Source organism: Augochlora pura, chromosome 11 (assembly GCF_028453695.1).
Source record: "Augochlora pura isolate Apur16 chromosome 11, APUR_v2.2.1, whole genome shotgun sequence".
In the NCBI taxonomy this organism is placed as follows: domain Eukaryota; kingdom Metazoa; phylum Arthropoda; class Insecta; order Hymenoptera; family Halictidae; genus Augochlora; species Augochlora pura.
Window position 1 is genome coordinate 1137484 of NC_135782.1, and position 17679 is coordinate 1155162.

Sequence of the window (17679 nt, forward strand, 5' to 3'; positions counted from 1 at the left end):
GCTGGACGCGGAAATATCAGGTCGGCCAGGACACCATCTTTCCGCAATTTTTTATAATTTTTCCAAACGACCCCCGCCATCTTTCCATCGTTATTACACTGTTTAAACTCGTCGAACGTGAATTTTTTAAAAATCTTTCCTGTGGAAATCTGCGGGATCTCTGAACTCTTTGAACAGAGACTGAAAAGATGCCGTCTCGTTCCATGAGAAAATGATTAATGGCGACCAAGTGCTGATCGGCTGTGGAAAATATCGCGATTAATATCCTCGATCGACAATGATTCCCGCGGATCGTTACCCGCCGTCCCGGGTGGATCAGCAATTTGTCTCGATTGTCGAAGCGGCGTTCTCTCAGGTGTTGGCCAACGGATCACGATGCATCGTGGAACTACGGCAGTCTGCAATTAGCGGCTGCCGGTCAATTAATGAGTAACCGAGGGAGGGATAGAGTAAGAGAGAGAAGAGAGATAGAGGGAGCCGGCATCCTAATTGCGGGGCTGATTATAGTACAGCTCGGCTGGCGTAGTCGCAGGTCCCCGTGCCCTCTTCGAGTTCTATGGAATAATGATTTCCGTGGTCGGTGTTCTGGAGTCACGTTTGACGTTGCTGTTGCCGCCGCAATATAACCGAACGTGAGCCACGTTTCACGTCGGCTTTAATTATCCTCGCGAAAGAACGCTCGTTTCGTCGTTGACAGTCGTCGGCGACGTTAGAACATGATGCACGAGGTGGTCGAGAGGCATGGGACCCGGAAGGGACGCCTAACTCCTTCTGTTCGATAAAGCCAATCTTTCGCGTTCTTATTGTTTATAGGAAATATTGTATAATAAGTAATAAGGTAATTGTTGTTACATAATAAAATCCGTATATAAGTAACACCGTCAATGCAGGCTCTGATGCAAGAAGCTCGATTCGAGGTGCTGTAACTTTGCGAAAAAAAATCGCAGCGTCCTTTCACTTTTTTTCAAATAAAGGAGAATGATTGAGCTTTATTTACGGCAAACGGCGTCTTCGTAAAAAATTTTGCAACGGCTGTGCATCGAGTTACCGTCCGTCAAAGTCGGCCAATTTTTCTCCAAAATTTGTCCACGCTCCGATCTCATTTAACAAAGCCGGTTAAATGCGCAGCCTAATTGTTCGAAGATTTTATAGACGCCTTGAACCAAGTGTGTCGATAAATATCGGAATTATCGACAAATGTAAAAAGTGGTAATTTGGTCGTCTGGAACTGGGCTGCGCGCCGCAGGGGCGTAGGTATTTCCGGTAAAAGGTGCGAAACGCTGTAACCTTCGTCCGTAAATAGGTACGTAAAAGTCGGGGGGGTTAGGGCGGGTTTTTCACGGACGATTTTACACGAGGGACGGGGAAAACCTCGACCGAACCGTACGCCGTCGCCCTAAAAATAGTCCTCGGTTCGCCTAGGTGCAGGCCTCCGGTGAAACATAAAGCGCCCTGCGAACGCGGAAGCGTTCGACACGCTATTTCAGTGTCGCCGGAAGTTCCGTGAGACGTGTATTTTTAACCCCTCGCTGCGGCAAAATAAACTGCTTTTCTTTATATCTCCCCCCCTCCCCTTCCTCGGTTGCCGATCGATACCGATTTAGAACTGGCCTAACATTGAATTTTCAACGAACCGCTGGAATCAACGATCCAATCCGAACGAATACAAATCGTTACGCCATTGCGTCCTCCGCTCTTGTCTTATGCTTTTATCTGAAGGATAAGAAGGAGAGGAAACACCGTTGCGCCGTTTGCAATCCGTTAAAATGATTCGGTAGAAAATCCTGAAATTAGCGTAACAATTTCTGTGCTGTAGAAAAATCAGCAGCCTGTCATTTATCATCGCTGGATTGCAGATTCGTTGCAATTACGAGGAAGATCGGCGCATTTCGAAGACATTCGAGGAATTAAGAAACATTGTTGCATTATTCCTGTTCCTCGAAGCGATCGAAGACGCTGCTGGTAGCATACAATGCATATTGTAAATCGTATATAATTAAATATAATTGAATAAAATCTGCGATTTTGCGTTTCGTCTGTTCTTACTAGAAACGCATCGATCCTATTGCTTACGAGGAAATATGCAAAATGAAAGAGACAATCGCGTGTCCGCCGAATCTAAAAACGCGATCGCCAATATCCAAGCGGATAATCGCCGTCAGAGAAACCCATCTCGCGGCTTAAACGACGAATAATTATTCCCGGGCGACAAAGGAGAGCCGATTCAATTGCAGTCCGCCTGTAAACGGGGTTGCCGTCGCCGTAGCCGGTATCGACCGATTTCCCTCGCATCGTCGAGCGAACGCGTAACCGGCGCCTAACTAAATTACAATCGAAGCGTGGAAGGGAACCCTCGAGGAAAGTGTGAAACTCCGATATCGTTGGATTAAGCCGTCGGAAACAGCGGCGTAACTCCTTCGGAACTTCGCGCAACGTCGTCGTCGTTGTCGTGTTCGATGGCGAGCGAAGCCGAACCGCGGCTCGGTGCCGTTCGATAAAAGAAAGTGACGAGAAAGTATACATACGAAACCGGTACCCGCGGAACCGGAATTCTTCATCACCGTCCGATTACGGAATATCAATCGGCGGATGACCAAATAGAACCCGCGTGCGGGGCCCCTCGCTTCGTAGCTCGTTAGAATCTCCTGTTAGAGACGAGTCCCGGGGCCCCCGGCGATCTATCCGCGAATCCCGCGATTACGAGGCGAGAGATACAAACCGTAATATTACGAGGCGAATCGTTGATCGATCGCTCGATCGCCGGCTTCTTACGTCGACCAGACGCGCCGTTACTTTTTACGCACCCAGTCCCGTTTTTGTTCCTCGCTATGGCGAACCACGGAGAAATTATACCAGCTGTTCCATTTCGATTTCAATTTCGTCATTCTCGGATTTTTCTTTTCATCGTTCAGATTTTGATTCCATTAAATAATTGCCGGCGAAAATTTTCCAACGGTTCGGCGAAAAGCGAAACCCGGTCGCCGGTTGCTCGCCAAAGCGAACACCGATTTTCCGTTTGGCTGATTGAAGTGACTCCCCGGAGTCCATTGTTCGCCGGGCGCGACAAAGAAACAAAGAGCTATCGCGCGCGGCCTGTTTCGGCATTCGACGAGAGGCCAACAATAGACGCATGGAAACGCCACGGGGATCGGCCGGAGTGCCAGGTGGTTTGGAAGAAATTGAGTGCTTTCCTTTCTCCGTAAAATGGATAGGTTACGATGCGCCGAGTGCCCCGGCACCTGTTCGGGACCAATTCCGAACATCTTTCGGACCCTTACTTTACTTTCACGCTAGGAATACGTATAACCCTGTCCATAAAAATTCGAAGTAGTTTACCTGAACGACCGCTCGAAAATCGTTAACAAATAGTACTACGATTTTACCATTTACTTTGTACTATTTGTATTTACTTTGTACTATATTTGAAAATATTTATTTATTTATTTGTTTATTTATTTATCTATTTATACAAGGGCTGAAACATTATTCAATGTTCTTTTATTTATTCGACGTTCTGTTTGCAGTATCACGGACACGCGTGTGGATGAGGGTAGACCATCTCAACGAGAGGGATGTCTGAAAGCGAGGGAGAGCACGTAGCTCGGTCGGTGGCATTAGAGCAAGCCTACGTCCACGAGGTTTACGAACAATGCGCCGAAAAGACTGTCCAAAGCAGACACTGGCCACGGATCTATCAATTCCTCGAGGAACTGGAGCCCGGGGCCCTGGTGTGCGACATCGGTGAGTGGAGCCTCGCCCCGGCTCGTTGATCCGAGAGACATCCTCTGTTATCCGGGAAACAATCGAATCTCCTTCGTCCACGGCGATCCTCCGTTTAGGATACGGCATTCAACTCCCTGGATCCCGCGTTCCTGTTCACAGTTCGTTCTTCAATTAGTTGCAGCGGCTAATTTCGACTGATCAGAAGAAAGCTCGGAGCAGCTGATCGTCACTCCTGGATCAATCGGAGACACGAGGACGCTAAATGTATCGCAGCGGAGTTTTTTCGATCGATAGAATTTTAGAGTAATCGTTTGATCTAATCGAAATTTCCATTCGCGATTTTGGTAGCCTTCCAACGTCCTAAAGTATAGTGAGAAGGTAAAAATGACAAACAGTAATTTGAAATAAATAGACAAATAAATGGAATAAAAGGCGTATTGCGACAAAGGATTTTTCCAATCGGCTGCCGGCCAGAAATGGTCGACCGCGCTCGGGGGTTCGAATAACCGAAACGGCGGGCCGCGATTGCGGGTCGATGAGCAAAATTGACTGGAAACGAAAGAAGATTTCCAGGTGACCCATTTCCGGGCTCCCGCGGCTTAATTCCGTCGTACTTGCTCGGGTTTTCATCGCGGTCTCTTTCAGCCTCTCCCCGGTCACTATACTCGCGCTTTCACATGATCAATTTGACCTCCGCGCGGATGTATCGACGCTGAATCCGTGCAGCACCGCGTTCACGAGGGCCCCCGCGTGTGCCCGCGCCTGGATCCCACGTCGCATGATCCCGCCGCTGAAATACCGTGGGATCCGTTCTCCGTCGGGATTACACAAACTCATCGACCGGCGAACTTTTAGAGAGCCGGCCTCTTTCGCCTACCCCCGAACCATTTTTCCCGCTCCGAATGCGCCGCGGAGCGCTCCCCGTCGCCCGTCTTTTCCCATCTTTTCGCTCGATTTTACCATCGATTCGCCGCCAGCGCCATAAAATTAACGTTATTCATTTTACAGACCTTTTTGCAAAGTTTGCGGCACGATGAAATCATTGATAAATCGTGCTTCATCGTTTTCTATTCGAATTTTATCTCGTACGATTTTCAATTTTATTTTATGCGAAGAATTTTAACAGTTTTACTGACTTTATAATTGTATCGTTTTTGTTTTTTTTTAATTGTCTTACCTTTGTTAGAGAATACTTTGTATAAACTTGATAATTGCATCACGCTTGCAATTCTTTGACCTTGCGATTTTTACCCGTTCGCAATTGTTGAAGCGTGCGATTTCATACTGTTCGCGGTCGTTCGACCTTGTAATTTCATCTTGTTCGGAGTTGTTCGACCAAGGTAATTTTATCGTGCATTAACTTCTTCCTCGTAACATCGGCTACATATAAAAATAGCATTACGAACAAATTTAACCGCGCGAATTCCGTATGTAACTTCGACGAAAGTTCATTCGTCGTACACTGTATTAACACGGGAAGATCAAAATAACCATGGTTCGTTTGCTGTTTCAAAAGTCGATTAATTACCAGCCCCGTCGAGCAATTCGTACGGGCTGCCGATTCGTTGAATCCGATGCCCGACGGATAGAGAGTTTTCATGGAAAAACGGGGTCGGAACCAAATGGTCGAGAGGCACTGTTATATAACATTAATTTCCACCTTAATCTACGATCCTTTCCCACTTATTCACCGTAAGCTGACACCGTCTAATAACCCTGCGTGAACTTTTCTCATGCCGTAAAACGCGCCACATTTATTTTTCCGGACAGTTTTCACAATCCGACTGCGCCGCGCTCGGCTGGCAGAAGTTTTTTCCAGCCTGGGGAAACTTATCCACGACGTAAAATTCATCTGCCGGCTTCCATTCGGTCTTTCAAAAAGTAACACGAACTACATCTATATATTATGAAACTGGCATTTGCGACGAAACTGTGAAAGAAAATGATTAAAAAAGAAAAAATTTTCTGAAAACAAGTTTTTCAAAAAAAAATTAATTAAACACCGTCTTGTCCGTCTCGTAACATTTAATCGCGGAATACACGTAATTGCCGGGCGAACGTGCGGTAATAGGGTTTGTCAAATGTTTCGAAATGTTTGCCGCGCGATTAATGTTCAGCGCCGTGTATCCCATTAGCTCACGCTCGACTTTATTTGTCCAGGTTGTGGCAACGGGAAGTATCTGAGCGTTAATCACAGCATCTTTAAGGTGGGAGTGGACCGGTGCAAGCGTTTCACGGATATCGCGCGTGAGAAGGAAAATGAGGTGAATATATCATTTAGATGAAAACCGCGGATCGGCGCCGGTCGGCGTATACTCGGCCCGCGCAGGAAACCGACTCTTACATCCGTATCCTGGCTGTGTCGGGGTCTAATCGTAATTACCGCGTTTAATTGTATCCGGAGCGTTCCCAGCGAGAGACCGTGTTTTTCTCCTGCTGCCGATTAAACCACCGCGCGCTGGCCGCCGTCGCCGCCGCCGCATGCCGTGCTTCTCGACGAAACCCCGGCAAACGTGGTCGAAACGAGTCGAACCGTGACGTGGTCGACGTAAACGTCTCTCTGTTCTTATCGAAGCGTATCAATTGATAATTAATTGGGGCTCGCGAACGCAGCAGCGCAACTCGCGCATTCCTTTTATATTCGAACGCGTTCGCCGGCGTCGTCGAGCGCGTGCGACGATCGCGATTTTCTTGTATTTTACTGTAAAGAACGTCGAACGTATCTTGTGAATTATTTGCTCGTTACCGGCTTTAATTAAAGATTATTATTGATCGATGATTATAATATATACAGTATTTGGTTTAATTAAATTAAATATAATTGATTGACTGTATTTCAGGTGTTAATGTGCGACAATTTGGCCCTGCCGTTCCGAGATGAGAGCTTCGACGCGGTCCTCTCGATTGCGGTGGTGCATCATTTCGCGACCACGGAGAGGAGGGTGCACGCGCTGAAAGAGCTCGCGCGAGTGCTGCGGATAGGCGGCCGATTAGTCATCTCCGTATGGGCTATGGAACAAAGGCATAGGAAGGTAACTGGTTCACCTGCCAACGGCAGCATCAGCGACGAGAAAATCAAGAGATCGGGATACTTTCAGCATGACTATAGCGCTTAGCTAGGAACAGGATTTAATATTAGAACTACAGATCCTTCTAATGACACGAATGTATACACATATTTTTTTGTAACGATAAAAATTCATCTGGACATATTTTTATAATATCGGTTACTGTGAAAGAAAAGAAAATGTCGAACAAGTGTAAGATCAAGTTTGTCACTGGTGGGATTCTTTTTTGGATTACAAATGCATGGCACGGCGAGAAGTGCATCGCGCAGCGAAAAGTGCATGACACGCATCGGTAAGCCGTTTTGATCGCGATACGAGACGATCCCGTGCTCGTCGATCGGGTCACTTGAGGGATTCACGGAGCGCGCGGCAAGCTATTCGAATCGGCTTAAAAATGTCGTCATCCGATACGATTGAATGCAAACGGTATTCGAACGGAGCCTACTGAAACACGCCCACGCGAGCCGGACGGTCAATCGATACAATTGTTCCGATGCATACACAAGCCAAGGTAAACCGTTCGGTTATATCGGCGGCATTTCTATTTTTCAGGGTTTGCTCTTTACACGGTTGCGACACACCGTTTCAAGATGAATTCTATCAATTGACACGGGCGAACGGTTTTATCGTCCTTCGGAACGCGCATTCTTCCCGCGTGAACGCGAAATAGATTCCTCTCCATAGCTCGATGGAAAAACGATAATATATTTCATATTATTGAAGGAATCTTGGGAAACTTCTCTGTCGAAAGGTCAACCGAATATGTTAGCTGCCAAGATCATTCCAGGATACTTTTAGCTTGTAAAACCTCTTTTTCGATCTCCAGGATCTTACCCCTTAATTGGTGTAACATTGTAATAAACATGAGTCGAGGAAAATCTTTAGTATTTTAAATCGACTAATTAAACGTAGAATTAAATGATTCCGATGCGCCGGTTAAGGGCTATTAATGGTTTCAGAAATCAGATCGCAAATGACTCTGTTCTTTTCTGTTTGCAGTTCCAGTCTCAGGATGTCTTAGTCCCATGGCCCAAAGCCTACTGTTCCAACTCGTCGAAGAGATCGAAGTATTCCGGCACGTTGAACGTCAGCGACGTGCACGCCGTTCGGAACGCTCAAAAGTACTTATCTGTGCCGATCTCTACCAGTTACCTCGTATAAGTGATCTATATAAGGATGGAGTATGCAAGGATGTACAGTTGCGGTTCCAACATTTTCCAGACGCCAATTAAACTCGATACGCTCGATCCATCAGCGTAGAAATTCAGATTTAAGTTCGAGCTGTTAAAAATTCCGTGTAACACGCAGCAGCGGCTTGATTCTTCGATTACATAAATTGGACGGAATTCTGTCCAAAAGCTACGCTTAATATTCGCATACATCGTCCGCGAAGGGGTTGGAAAATGTCCCTGAAAGCAATTTCAAATTGCCTCGCGAAATTACGTTTCGCCGTTCTCCGTCCTTGTTCGTTCGCTTTTCTACCCCGAACCGGGGGTAGGTGGAACGGCGAACAAGACAATTATAGCTAATGGCATCCGCTTGGTTTCAGCAGGGACAGCCAACGAAAATGCAAGAGCAAAGGCTATTGGATCGACCCGATATTCAGTCCGTCGCCGTCGACCAGCAGCCTGTCCAGCCCGAACGAGACCTGCTACAGTTTTTTCCGTCGCGCTTTGCAGGTAACATGCCGCCAGGGGGGTTTCCTTGAAGCTCTTGTCACGTGCTCGCGAGCTCGCTCGGTCGCGTGCGACCCTGTCTAAATTACTTCTTTTCTTGCTTCTCCTCTCTCCTACCGCGTCGTGTTTATTCCTGTGCCTTTCTCTCTCTTTTTCTCTCCTCGTTTTGACTTGTCGTATACAAGTCGGGGGACACGATAACCATCCCCGCAATACGTAACTGAATTGTCGGGAAACGTACTATCGATTTTAAAGCGAGACCGTAACAATGTTCGCGCCAAAAAGTAGGGTAACTGCTTGCGGAATGCACCCTGGACGCGGTCATGCGATCCACCCGATCGTATATCCAGACAATTTTTGAGAGCCAACGGAATCCCGAGACCCCTTGGTGAACTAGATCCATGCCACTTGTCGGCTCAATGCACTTCAGCGTCGCTATGCGAATGCTCTGTTATCTATTGCATTTGTAGAGTTAGTCTCCGAGAGTTTCAAAGAAGATCTAGATCGTAGCATTTCATCCGTGATTCTTAGAAACTGGCTGGCGGTAGGCGTGGGTCCGGGAACCGGCCTTGGTTTCTCGAGAGCTGGCAGAACGGCAGCGGTAAGAATCGGAAGGACTACGAGCAGGAGGAGCCACCGGACGTGGACGAGTTGCCTATCGAGTTGCGTCGAGTAGAGGACGTGAACGTGAACCTGAACAAGCACACGGACACGTTGAGCATAAAATCGAAGAGCCTCGGTGACATTCTGGAGATCCAGCGACTGGAAGATCTGGTGAGGTCCAGATCCAGCATCCCGGGTTTATGCTCCATATTAACGTCGGATCTGAACCTGGACGGCGAGTCTCGGACCTCGTCGTCGATGAGCGGATCGAAGCCACGACTGGTCAAGCAGAAGTCTCATCTCGAAGACGTCGCCGGTTTGGAAAATCCTGTTAACACTGCCAATCGAGAACTAAATAAGGACATTCCAGACTCTAAGGTAAGGTGGTCTCGATGTCTTCTAAAACGGTCTTCTTACACACGCCACTATATTCGTGTGATTTCAGGTAACACCCAGTCATCAGTCGAAGCGGGGAAGCATGTTGAAGCAGAGCTCAATGAACGAGGAGCTGATGTCCACGGATCGGTTGAAGGAGAAGGAGCGGGTTCGCCGGAATATCATGAAGCAGGCGTCTCTGAACGAGGACCTAATCTACAAAGGGACCACGTTCGAGGCTCTGCGCGAGTCATTGTACTCGGGAAACGCGTCGAAGCGGCTTCAGCGATTCACGGATAAGATTAAACAATCGACGAACATCGAGGTCTCGGGGATATCGATCAAGAACGGTTTCGTGAAAATCCTGCAAGGCTGGAAGTCGAGTGAGAGCGAGGCTACGCCAGCGGCCGACGGGCAGGATGAGACGAAAGCGAAAGTCAGCGACAAGGTCGAGCCTGCCGCGACCGTGACCAAAGAAGTGGAGAGTATCGAGAGACGCTTGTCCAGAGAGGATGGTTCGGACTCGTCCAAGGACAACAGTTTACAGAGTGACACCAGCGTCGACTCCGAAGACAGCATCGGGTCCGTGATCTACGTGCCAAAGCAGGACGTCTCGCCTGTGGTGGACGTTCTGCCGGCTACCACCGGTCATCATCACCTGACCAGCACCTCGGCGCCTCCTTCCCCCCGTGTCAAACACCCGCCGGACTTCTCCAATCCCATACTCAAGCTCATCTCCATGTCTCCGCTGCTCAAACAGTTTCCGGCGACCAGCAAATCTCTGCCCCCACCTAGTCCGCCCGGGCTGTCACCTAGAACTTTGAATCCAGTGTTCACGAGACCGTTCTTTACCCCCTCTCCGACCCAGCCACCTGTTGTAGCCGAGAAAACACTCGCCTCGAATAAATCGGACGTTGTTAATATCACTCAACAGCCGACCACTCCGGTTTTAGAGGCTGAGAAGAAGACCGAGAAGATCGAAGTTCGTAGGAGCAGCGTTTTCGAAACCAAGAAGCCCTCTTTGCAAACCATGCGCACTTTCAGGTCCATGTCCGAGACTGTAGACCTAGAGGAACCAAAGACGATAGAGGACACCGCTCCGTTGCTAGCCAATGCAGTGGAGGCGAAGGAGACGCCCTGTCCAGAGAAAGAAAACGAGACTAGTAAAGAGGACGAGACTCGTAAAGTTACGTTGAACCAAATCAAGGAGCTGTTGCAACAGAAATCGGGCTTCGCGACTAGAACTAAACACTCGTTCCCATTAGTTAGACGAGCCTCGTCGACGACCAGCGGTCGTTTAGAAGCTGTTACCAAGGTTCTGCCTCGGTTGCTGTCGCTAGAGCTGTTTAACCCTGAAACCGACGACCTGGACAGTGACTCCAGCGGTGTGTCGTCGCCGGAGTCTGTGGGTTCGGTGATCAGTGTGATCTCGGACGAGAGATACGCTAAAAAGGACAACAATAAGTCCGAATGCACGGAATCTGAGGTTCTAGACAGCTCGGCAGAGAATGTTTCTGACCCTAGCGATACCACCAATGAGGAATCCTCAGGATACGTGGCTGACTCGAAAGAGGAAGAAGCTAAAACCGTGACAGACTCCTCGCAATGTTCCAGATTGTTAAAAGCGGCAGCTAACGTAGCCAGCTCCTTGGAGGACACGGTGGAGGCTGCGATACAGAAAACGCACACCCAAATCAGCTCTCAAGCACAATGCAACACAGAAATGTCTATCAACACTGAGAATAAGAGTAGAACCGAGGCTGCCTTGAGCAATCAGTTGCCAGAGGTGGAGGACACATGGAGCGAGGAGTGCCGGAAACATTTGATAGACTTTACGGAGAGGCTGAACGGAAATCTGAAGCGATCAGACCAGAATCGCGAGGCGTCTGAAGTCAAAACAGATACGAACGTTGGTCAGGTTTTGGAGAAGAAGGGGAATAAGTTTGAGCAAGCGCCGATACTGTCCTCGGAGATCACGAAGTCTACCAAGTCCTCTAAATACAATGACTTGTCCGACACGATCGCTTGGTTGAGCAACGCGAATAACGGTTTCCCCGAGAACTCCGAGAACAACGTGGATGCCAACAACAGCAGCGTCGACATGCACAGGAGCACATCCGATGATATCATGGACTTTGTGATGGTGTCGAACACCGGGGAGTTTATTGGTGAAAAGGAGACCTCCGAGAAAAGCTCCGCGAAGCCTTACGTGAGGTCAGCGAACTCTATAGAGTCTAGCGACATAGGTGAGTCCATCGACAATACCATTAGCCTGAGCGACGGGAGCCACGCGGACTCAACCGGAAGACTATGCAGCAGCATGGTTTCTCTATTGTCCAACAACGCGGAGTACCCGAAGTCGTACGCGGAGAAAAGGAGACTGCAGATCCAGAGACGCTCGGCCTCCGAGGAGACCCCGCCTAGGTATCCCGACAACAGCAAACGCAGCACGGACTGTTTGGTCACCAGTACAGGGAGCAACGCCACTCTAAGCGCCTCGTCGTCCCAGGAGTCCCTGCCATCCGATCGAGGCGGCGGCGCCATAACTTATCATCAGTACTATCACGTGTTCAGGGAAGGCGAGCTGGACCAATTGATCAACAAGTACGTGGAGAACCTGCACATCATCTCGTCCTACTACGACCACGCGAGCTGGTGCATCGTCGCGGAGAAGGTGCAGGTCTGGACTATATGACTCGAGGCCCGTGCTCGAGTTGCACATTCTAGTCTCTACGCCAGGCGGATCACTTATCGGGGATCTTAATAAGCTTGCGACGCCTCAAGGCTTTTACTTTCGTGTGGTACTGATCGATTTCTTTCTTTCTTCTGTCCCCAGGCATACATCAGTCTCCTCCATACCGTGTTAATTATGACAACCGAGCTTTCTTTCCTTAAATCCTAACTTACCGTATTCCAGAATCGTTTAACGATACATAACTCGACTATCTAGAATGTAATCAAATTGATCACTTCGAACTTCGCTGTTTTCAAAGTACCACACGATCCGGAGAGCATTTTGTCGCGCGAGTATCCAACATTTCTAGCATAAACTCTTATATCCACGAGGTGCGTACGTCGGCGAAATTCTGTTGAGTTGCAAATACAAAATATATATCATGTAGCATTCGCTATGTACCAAAAAAAGAAAAACAGGGACGGGGGAAGGGTAGCGACGCGCGGAGCTAGAGCCAAAAAGAGGGAAAACCGAAAGCAGCGAGATTAGATTAATGGATAAGGGAGGCGGCGTGTAAATATGTAAAATAACAAAAACGTTTCCGACGTAAGCGCACAGATCGGTAAACGAAGGTATTCAGCAGTAAGCGACACTAATAGAATAGTGATTTGTATCATTCGTCTAAGCGCTTGACCAAAAGATGTTTCTCGTTTATTTGTTCGTTTGTTATGAATTAGTCCTCGGTTCTCGTCCCCGTTGGAAGTTCATATTCTAGACTCGAACCGTGATATATCACGTAGCTTTAGTTTAAGCGTTAGGTCCATGGTTCCTAATCTTTTTCATCGCAGAACACACCTGTTATCGATCAGTCAACTTATTCTATTTAAGATATCCGTGAAATGTGCAGGATGTTCGCATGATTACTTAGCCACCGTTCGCTAGGAAATATGTGAACACCCGATATGTCGGCGATCGAGTACGATTCGAGTCGTGTTTTTGCTCATTTCTTAAGACGTTCGAACCTCTTGAATGTTTAGTGTTTTCGCGCAGGACATACCAAACGTTTATTATACATCAAGGAGGTCTGGGAATCGGTTAAGATCGGTCCGCGTGACCGTGAAACGATGACAGAAATGGTAACGCGTAGAACGTACAAGAAACTAATCTCGTTTTTCCCGTGAGACCGTGTGCGTCATCTTTTACTGTTTAAGGGATACGCGCGGAGCATGAGAGCAAACGGCAACTTTCTTTTAATCCTGCAATGTATATAATTATCGATTCCCGTTCGGCAAACCATAGATTACTTCCAGATATAACGATGCTTCGGTAGCGTTTATTCAGCCAGAATACCGAGGGCTTGCGAGTGAAATGTTTAACGGAGGTGGGATTACACGGTACCGGATGTTATTGCGCTATTACTATAGAAGGGTTCGAGAAAACTGCTACATGAATGCCTCGCTTTAACGAAGAATAATAGGTTTCAAAATATCGCTTCGTTGTGCGGGTGTCAAACCAGACAAGTCACGTTAATTTAAAAGAAAATCTTCTGGCATTGATTGAGTCGTTTTACCGCAAAACTATTGCGTAATAATTTCTACTTGAAATTTGTTAAACGAGGTGTTACTGTGCGTGTCCACCAAAATAACAAGAGGATCTGCTTACGTTCGAAAAGGCACTAAACCTTCGATGAAAAATGAATCCACGCATGCGACAAACAGAGCGAAAATGTGAACATGTTTATACATGTAGAGCTAACTTCTGAGAAAGGAACACAGCATCTGAACGTTCACTACGTAGGTGAGGTAAAGTGGTATAGTTACGGGATAGCGCCTTAGCGACCTTGGACGACCAATTAAATTTCTTATCAGTAGCTCCGTGGTTTACACGCTACGCGGAGATCCTCTTGTCGTTTCGGTGAAACGATTTGCGCTCTGTCGGTACAATGATGCCTATCGGAAATGTAAAAACATACCTACTGTATCATAATTCGAAGTATAGTTCGCAGAGACGAGTAGTCAGCCTCGAGGTAGAAAATTCGATATATCGGTGAAGTAGAACGATCGGAGTCCGCGACGCTCTCGCAAAATTCGAAACCCAATAACGCGAAGGACCAAAGTAAAAACGATAGAATGCGTCTCCGATTTCTCATTGGCGTTTCACACAAAAATATGCTCGCGCGAAACAAAGGATACAAGAACGAACAGGGGGATATTATCAAGTGTTCCGAATTGTTGTAATATCGCAATAACTTCAAAATCACTCGGCGAGTCTACTATCACAGATAACAGAGCAACACGTTAACGATATCTCCGAAAAAAAGCTTATTGTTAATGGAGTCGAGAGGAAACTCTTTCCGTTTTCGAGAATCCATATTCAACCATGATAACGTTCTTTCAGCGAAGATCGTTGCATATACATCTCGTAAATGTTGCACAGTAAACGATCGAATGGGGTGTAATAAAAACGGTTTTGAAACGAAGGACTGTAAATCTATACGCATTAAACGGTACTGACTGCGAAAGATAAACCTAATTAAAAGATGCAAAAATTACATATATATATATAGATCGCGAAGTTGTTGACTCAAATATCAAATCAATTTACAAAATGCGTTTACGTAGGTGTCATAGTAAGAAACGATCGCGCACGTACGAAAAATGGGATTAATAAGTCTCCGAAGTAAACTTTAATGGATCCAGTGATATTATACTTCATATGTTATGAACGAGCGTACTTTGCTACACTTTTTTTGTAAATATCTTAACGAGAGAATACAAAAATCTATATACATATACGTGTATACATACAAGTATCGGCAATCTATCACGATTTCGTGAAACGCACGAAGGGTTGCGGGCCGGTTCAGGGGGTTTTCTCGATTCAATTCAAACGTTCTCGGATCGTACCGGGCGTTCTCGTTAAGTCGAACGAACCGAACCGAACGTAACCCGACGGTTATATCAGTTAGTTTCTGCTCGGAACTACGTTTTTTGGTAAAGGATAAACGTTGTTCTGGAAGACGACAGTTCGCGAAAACTGAAACGGCGTCGCCGGAGGACGGAACGGGCGAACGCGCAACCAAATGAACTCATTCGGTGGTGGGGATTCGCCGCATTATTGAATCTAGAGCCTAAATCGTTTATTGCTCATCCCGTATGTTTACGAACGTCCACGATCATACGCTGATTTTCGAACAGTCCTTCGACGCGTTCTTTTTTGTTCTTCTTCTGGTCGATATACGAGTACCACCACACTCATGGGATTTCTATAAACGATTATACATATATACATGCGTACAAGATTCACGTGTAAAGTCCGCTGGACGATACCGTCGAAAATGAGCGAAGCGGGCCCAGGGAAAAAGATAAATACGTACGCGACATCACCGTCAGAAAAATTAATTGTAATAGCTATCATAGATCAGGCATGCGCGAATTCTAACTCAAAGAGAAAAAAAAATAATACTGAATACATAACATTTCGAAGCGTTTGTATAGCGAGTTTTTTGGTCAATGACTTGATTCCTCGGTTTTCACCGTTGCAGAGCACTCGATGTCAGTATAATGATAGTCTTCCTCTCGATACGTTACGTTTATTAACTCGGAGCGCGTAGCTCGATGGTGAGATTCTTTTAGTCGACGTCGAAATAAAACGTCCGCGCATGCCTACCCGTAGGACATAACCGACATAAGATTCCCCTTAATCGTACTTAACTCCGCCGACACGACAACTTTAAAGGAACGAACAAAAAAGAATACGAAAGAACACTGTCGGATCTTTGAACGCGCTGCGTCTAGCGATGGCTGTGTTCGACAATGCTTACATGTGTGTATATGTTATGTGTGTGTGTTGAGAGCGTGTACATATATATATATACATATACACATGTATACCAAGTACGTATCCACGCGAGGAGGACACACGCGTACAACAAAAAAAAAAGCGTACATAAATGCACAGATACAACACCGTGTATAAGGTCTAATAATCCCACACTTATATAGCGAGTATTTAAGATGAAAGAAAACAAAGAAGATTGTCCTTCGCGCATATATTTATTCCCTTTCCATCCAACGAGGAGCGTATAAAATAATCGCGATGATAACACGAGGTTCAGTGTTTGCGTACTACTTTCTATTATATCGTAGCATATCGCATGGTCGTAGCAGATGTCGTCGGATTCATTCTGAAAATTTTTCGAGAAGAAAGCGATCGAAAGAGAGAGAGAGAGCGATTTTCTTTCGAATTCAAATTATTTCCCGCATTTATCCGAAATCGTGAATAGGATTGTAAGTCGCAAAAGTTTTCAGAGCGATTCCGCAGCGTGAGCGTAAAAGAGTTCTATCGATGGAGGACGATTATCATAGGAAATGGTGCTACTTATGAACGATCAGCGATTTTGGGTGCCACTGGACGAACCGCAGTTGTGAACGTACTCGAATGCAGATTTAATTCCTTTGTTACAGTCAAGTTTTCGTTCGACTGCACAATATCAGGGTAACAAATTCGAGCGATTTACAAAACGAACGAGAAAAGACGAGAAATATACGTGAAATGAATCAGTTTACAAACGATCCTACAAATTTTCTTTTCGCGTCGACTCAAAAACTTCGTATTTATAGCTTGCGAGACTACGTAGATCTCTATCCGGCAGAAGTACTATAGACCGTTCGAATCAGGAACAATTTCGGCTCCGTATGGTTTTGTTTGAACAATAAGAGAAGCAGGGAGAGCCATCCTCTCTCTCCGGTGTTACGAAAACTGCAGATAATTTATTTTACGTAGCGTTTACTACCCACACAGTCTATATTATTAATAACGATTAACCTATATCTTAGTGCATACGTACGCGCGTACCATGGGAAATTAAATTAAACATTGAAACGATACTTCGCGCGGCTGGCGGGCGAGGTGTTGGACGCGCGCGAATTTTCAAACGCGTTTAGTTCTAAGTGGACGCGGGAAGGTGGCGCTACATGATAAATTATATCTCTTCGGTATAACGATTCTAGCTTGGGGTACGTTGCGCTTGGCCGGTACCTCGGAGATGTTTAAAAGATATTGACAATATATATACATGTGATTGACAGAAGGTCCCATCACAGTTTTGTAAACTACATCATGTTTCTATAGGATTTACCAGTCGGGGAACGAAGAAAGTTCGGTATACCGTGCGATCGGTGATCGCGTCTTACCGATTCGAGAAAACGCGAAAGACGACATTTAAATGCGACAAGTTTTGAACGTTTAAAAACATTATTTTACACCTAAAGATTTGCGCTTGAATTCAACAGTTAAAATTTAAATTTCATCTTGAGATTCTCCACCTCTGAATTTCAATTTAAATTCGATCGCTAGATCGCGCATGGCGCTTTCCTCGTTCCCCCGACTTTAGTAAGATCATCGTACGAGAGAACAATTATTCTTCTTCTTTTTCTTTTGTTACTTTCTTCCCCCTTTTTCTCTCTATAAACATATTCGCGGTCCAGCGATACTGCATAGATAAGTTTATTGAAACTTTCCAGAATGATACCGAATTATATCAATTCAGTGCACTTCG

At 46.3% G+C, this 17679-nt stretch overlaps 1 protein-coding gene across 1 annotated transcript in view; it reads left to right on the plus strand.

Annotated features, from left to right (window-relative positions):
* The window catches only part of Fid (class I SAM-dependent methyltransferase fire dancer), a 37563-nt gene extending 19963 nt beyond the window's left edge, over positions 1–17600 (plus strand). Inside the window, exons 2-8 of the mRNA XM_078193918.1 lie at positions 3525–3741; positions 5884–5987; positions 6564–6755; positions 7791–7912; positions 8341–8470; positions 8999–9448; positions 9516–17600. Coding sequence (XP_078050044.1) covers positions 3573–3741; positions 5884–5987; positions 6564–6755; positions 7791–7912; positions 8341–8470; positions 8999–9448; positions 9516–12140 — 3792 coding nt within the window. The 5' untranslated portion in view covers positions 3525–3572 and the 3' untranslated portion in view covers positions 12141–17600. The remainder of the gene's footprint in view (positions 1–3524; positions 3742–5883; positions 5988–6563; positions 6756–7790; positions 7913–8340; positions 8471–8998; positions 9449–9515) is intronic.
* Positions 17601–17679: the final 79 nt, after the last annotated feature.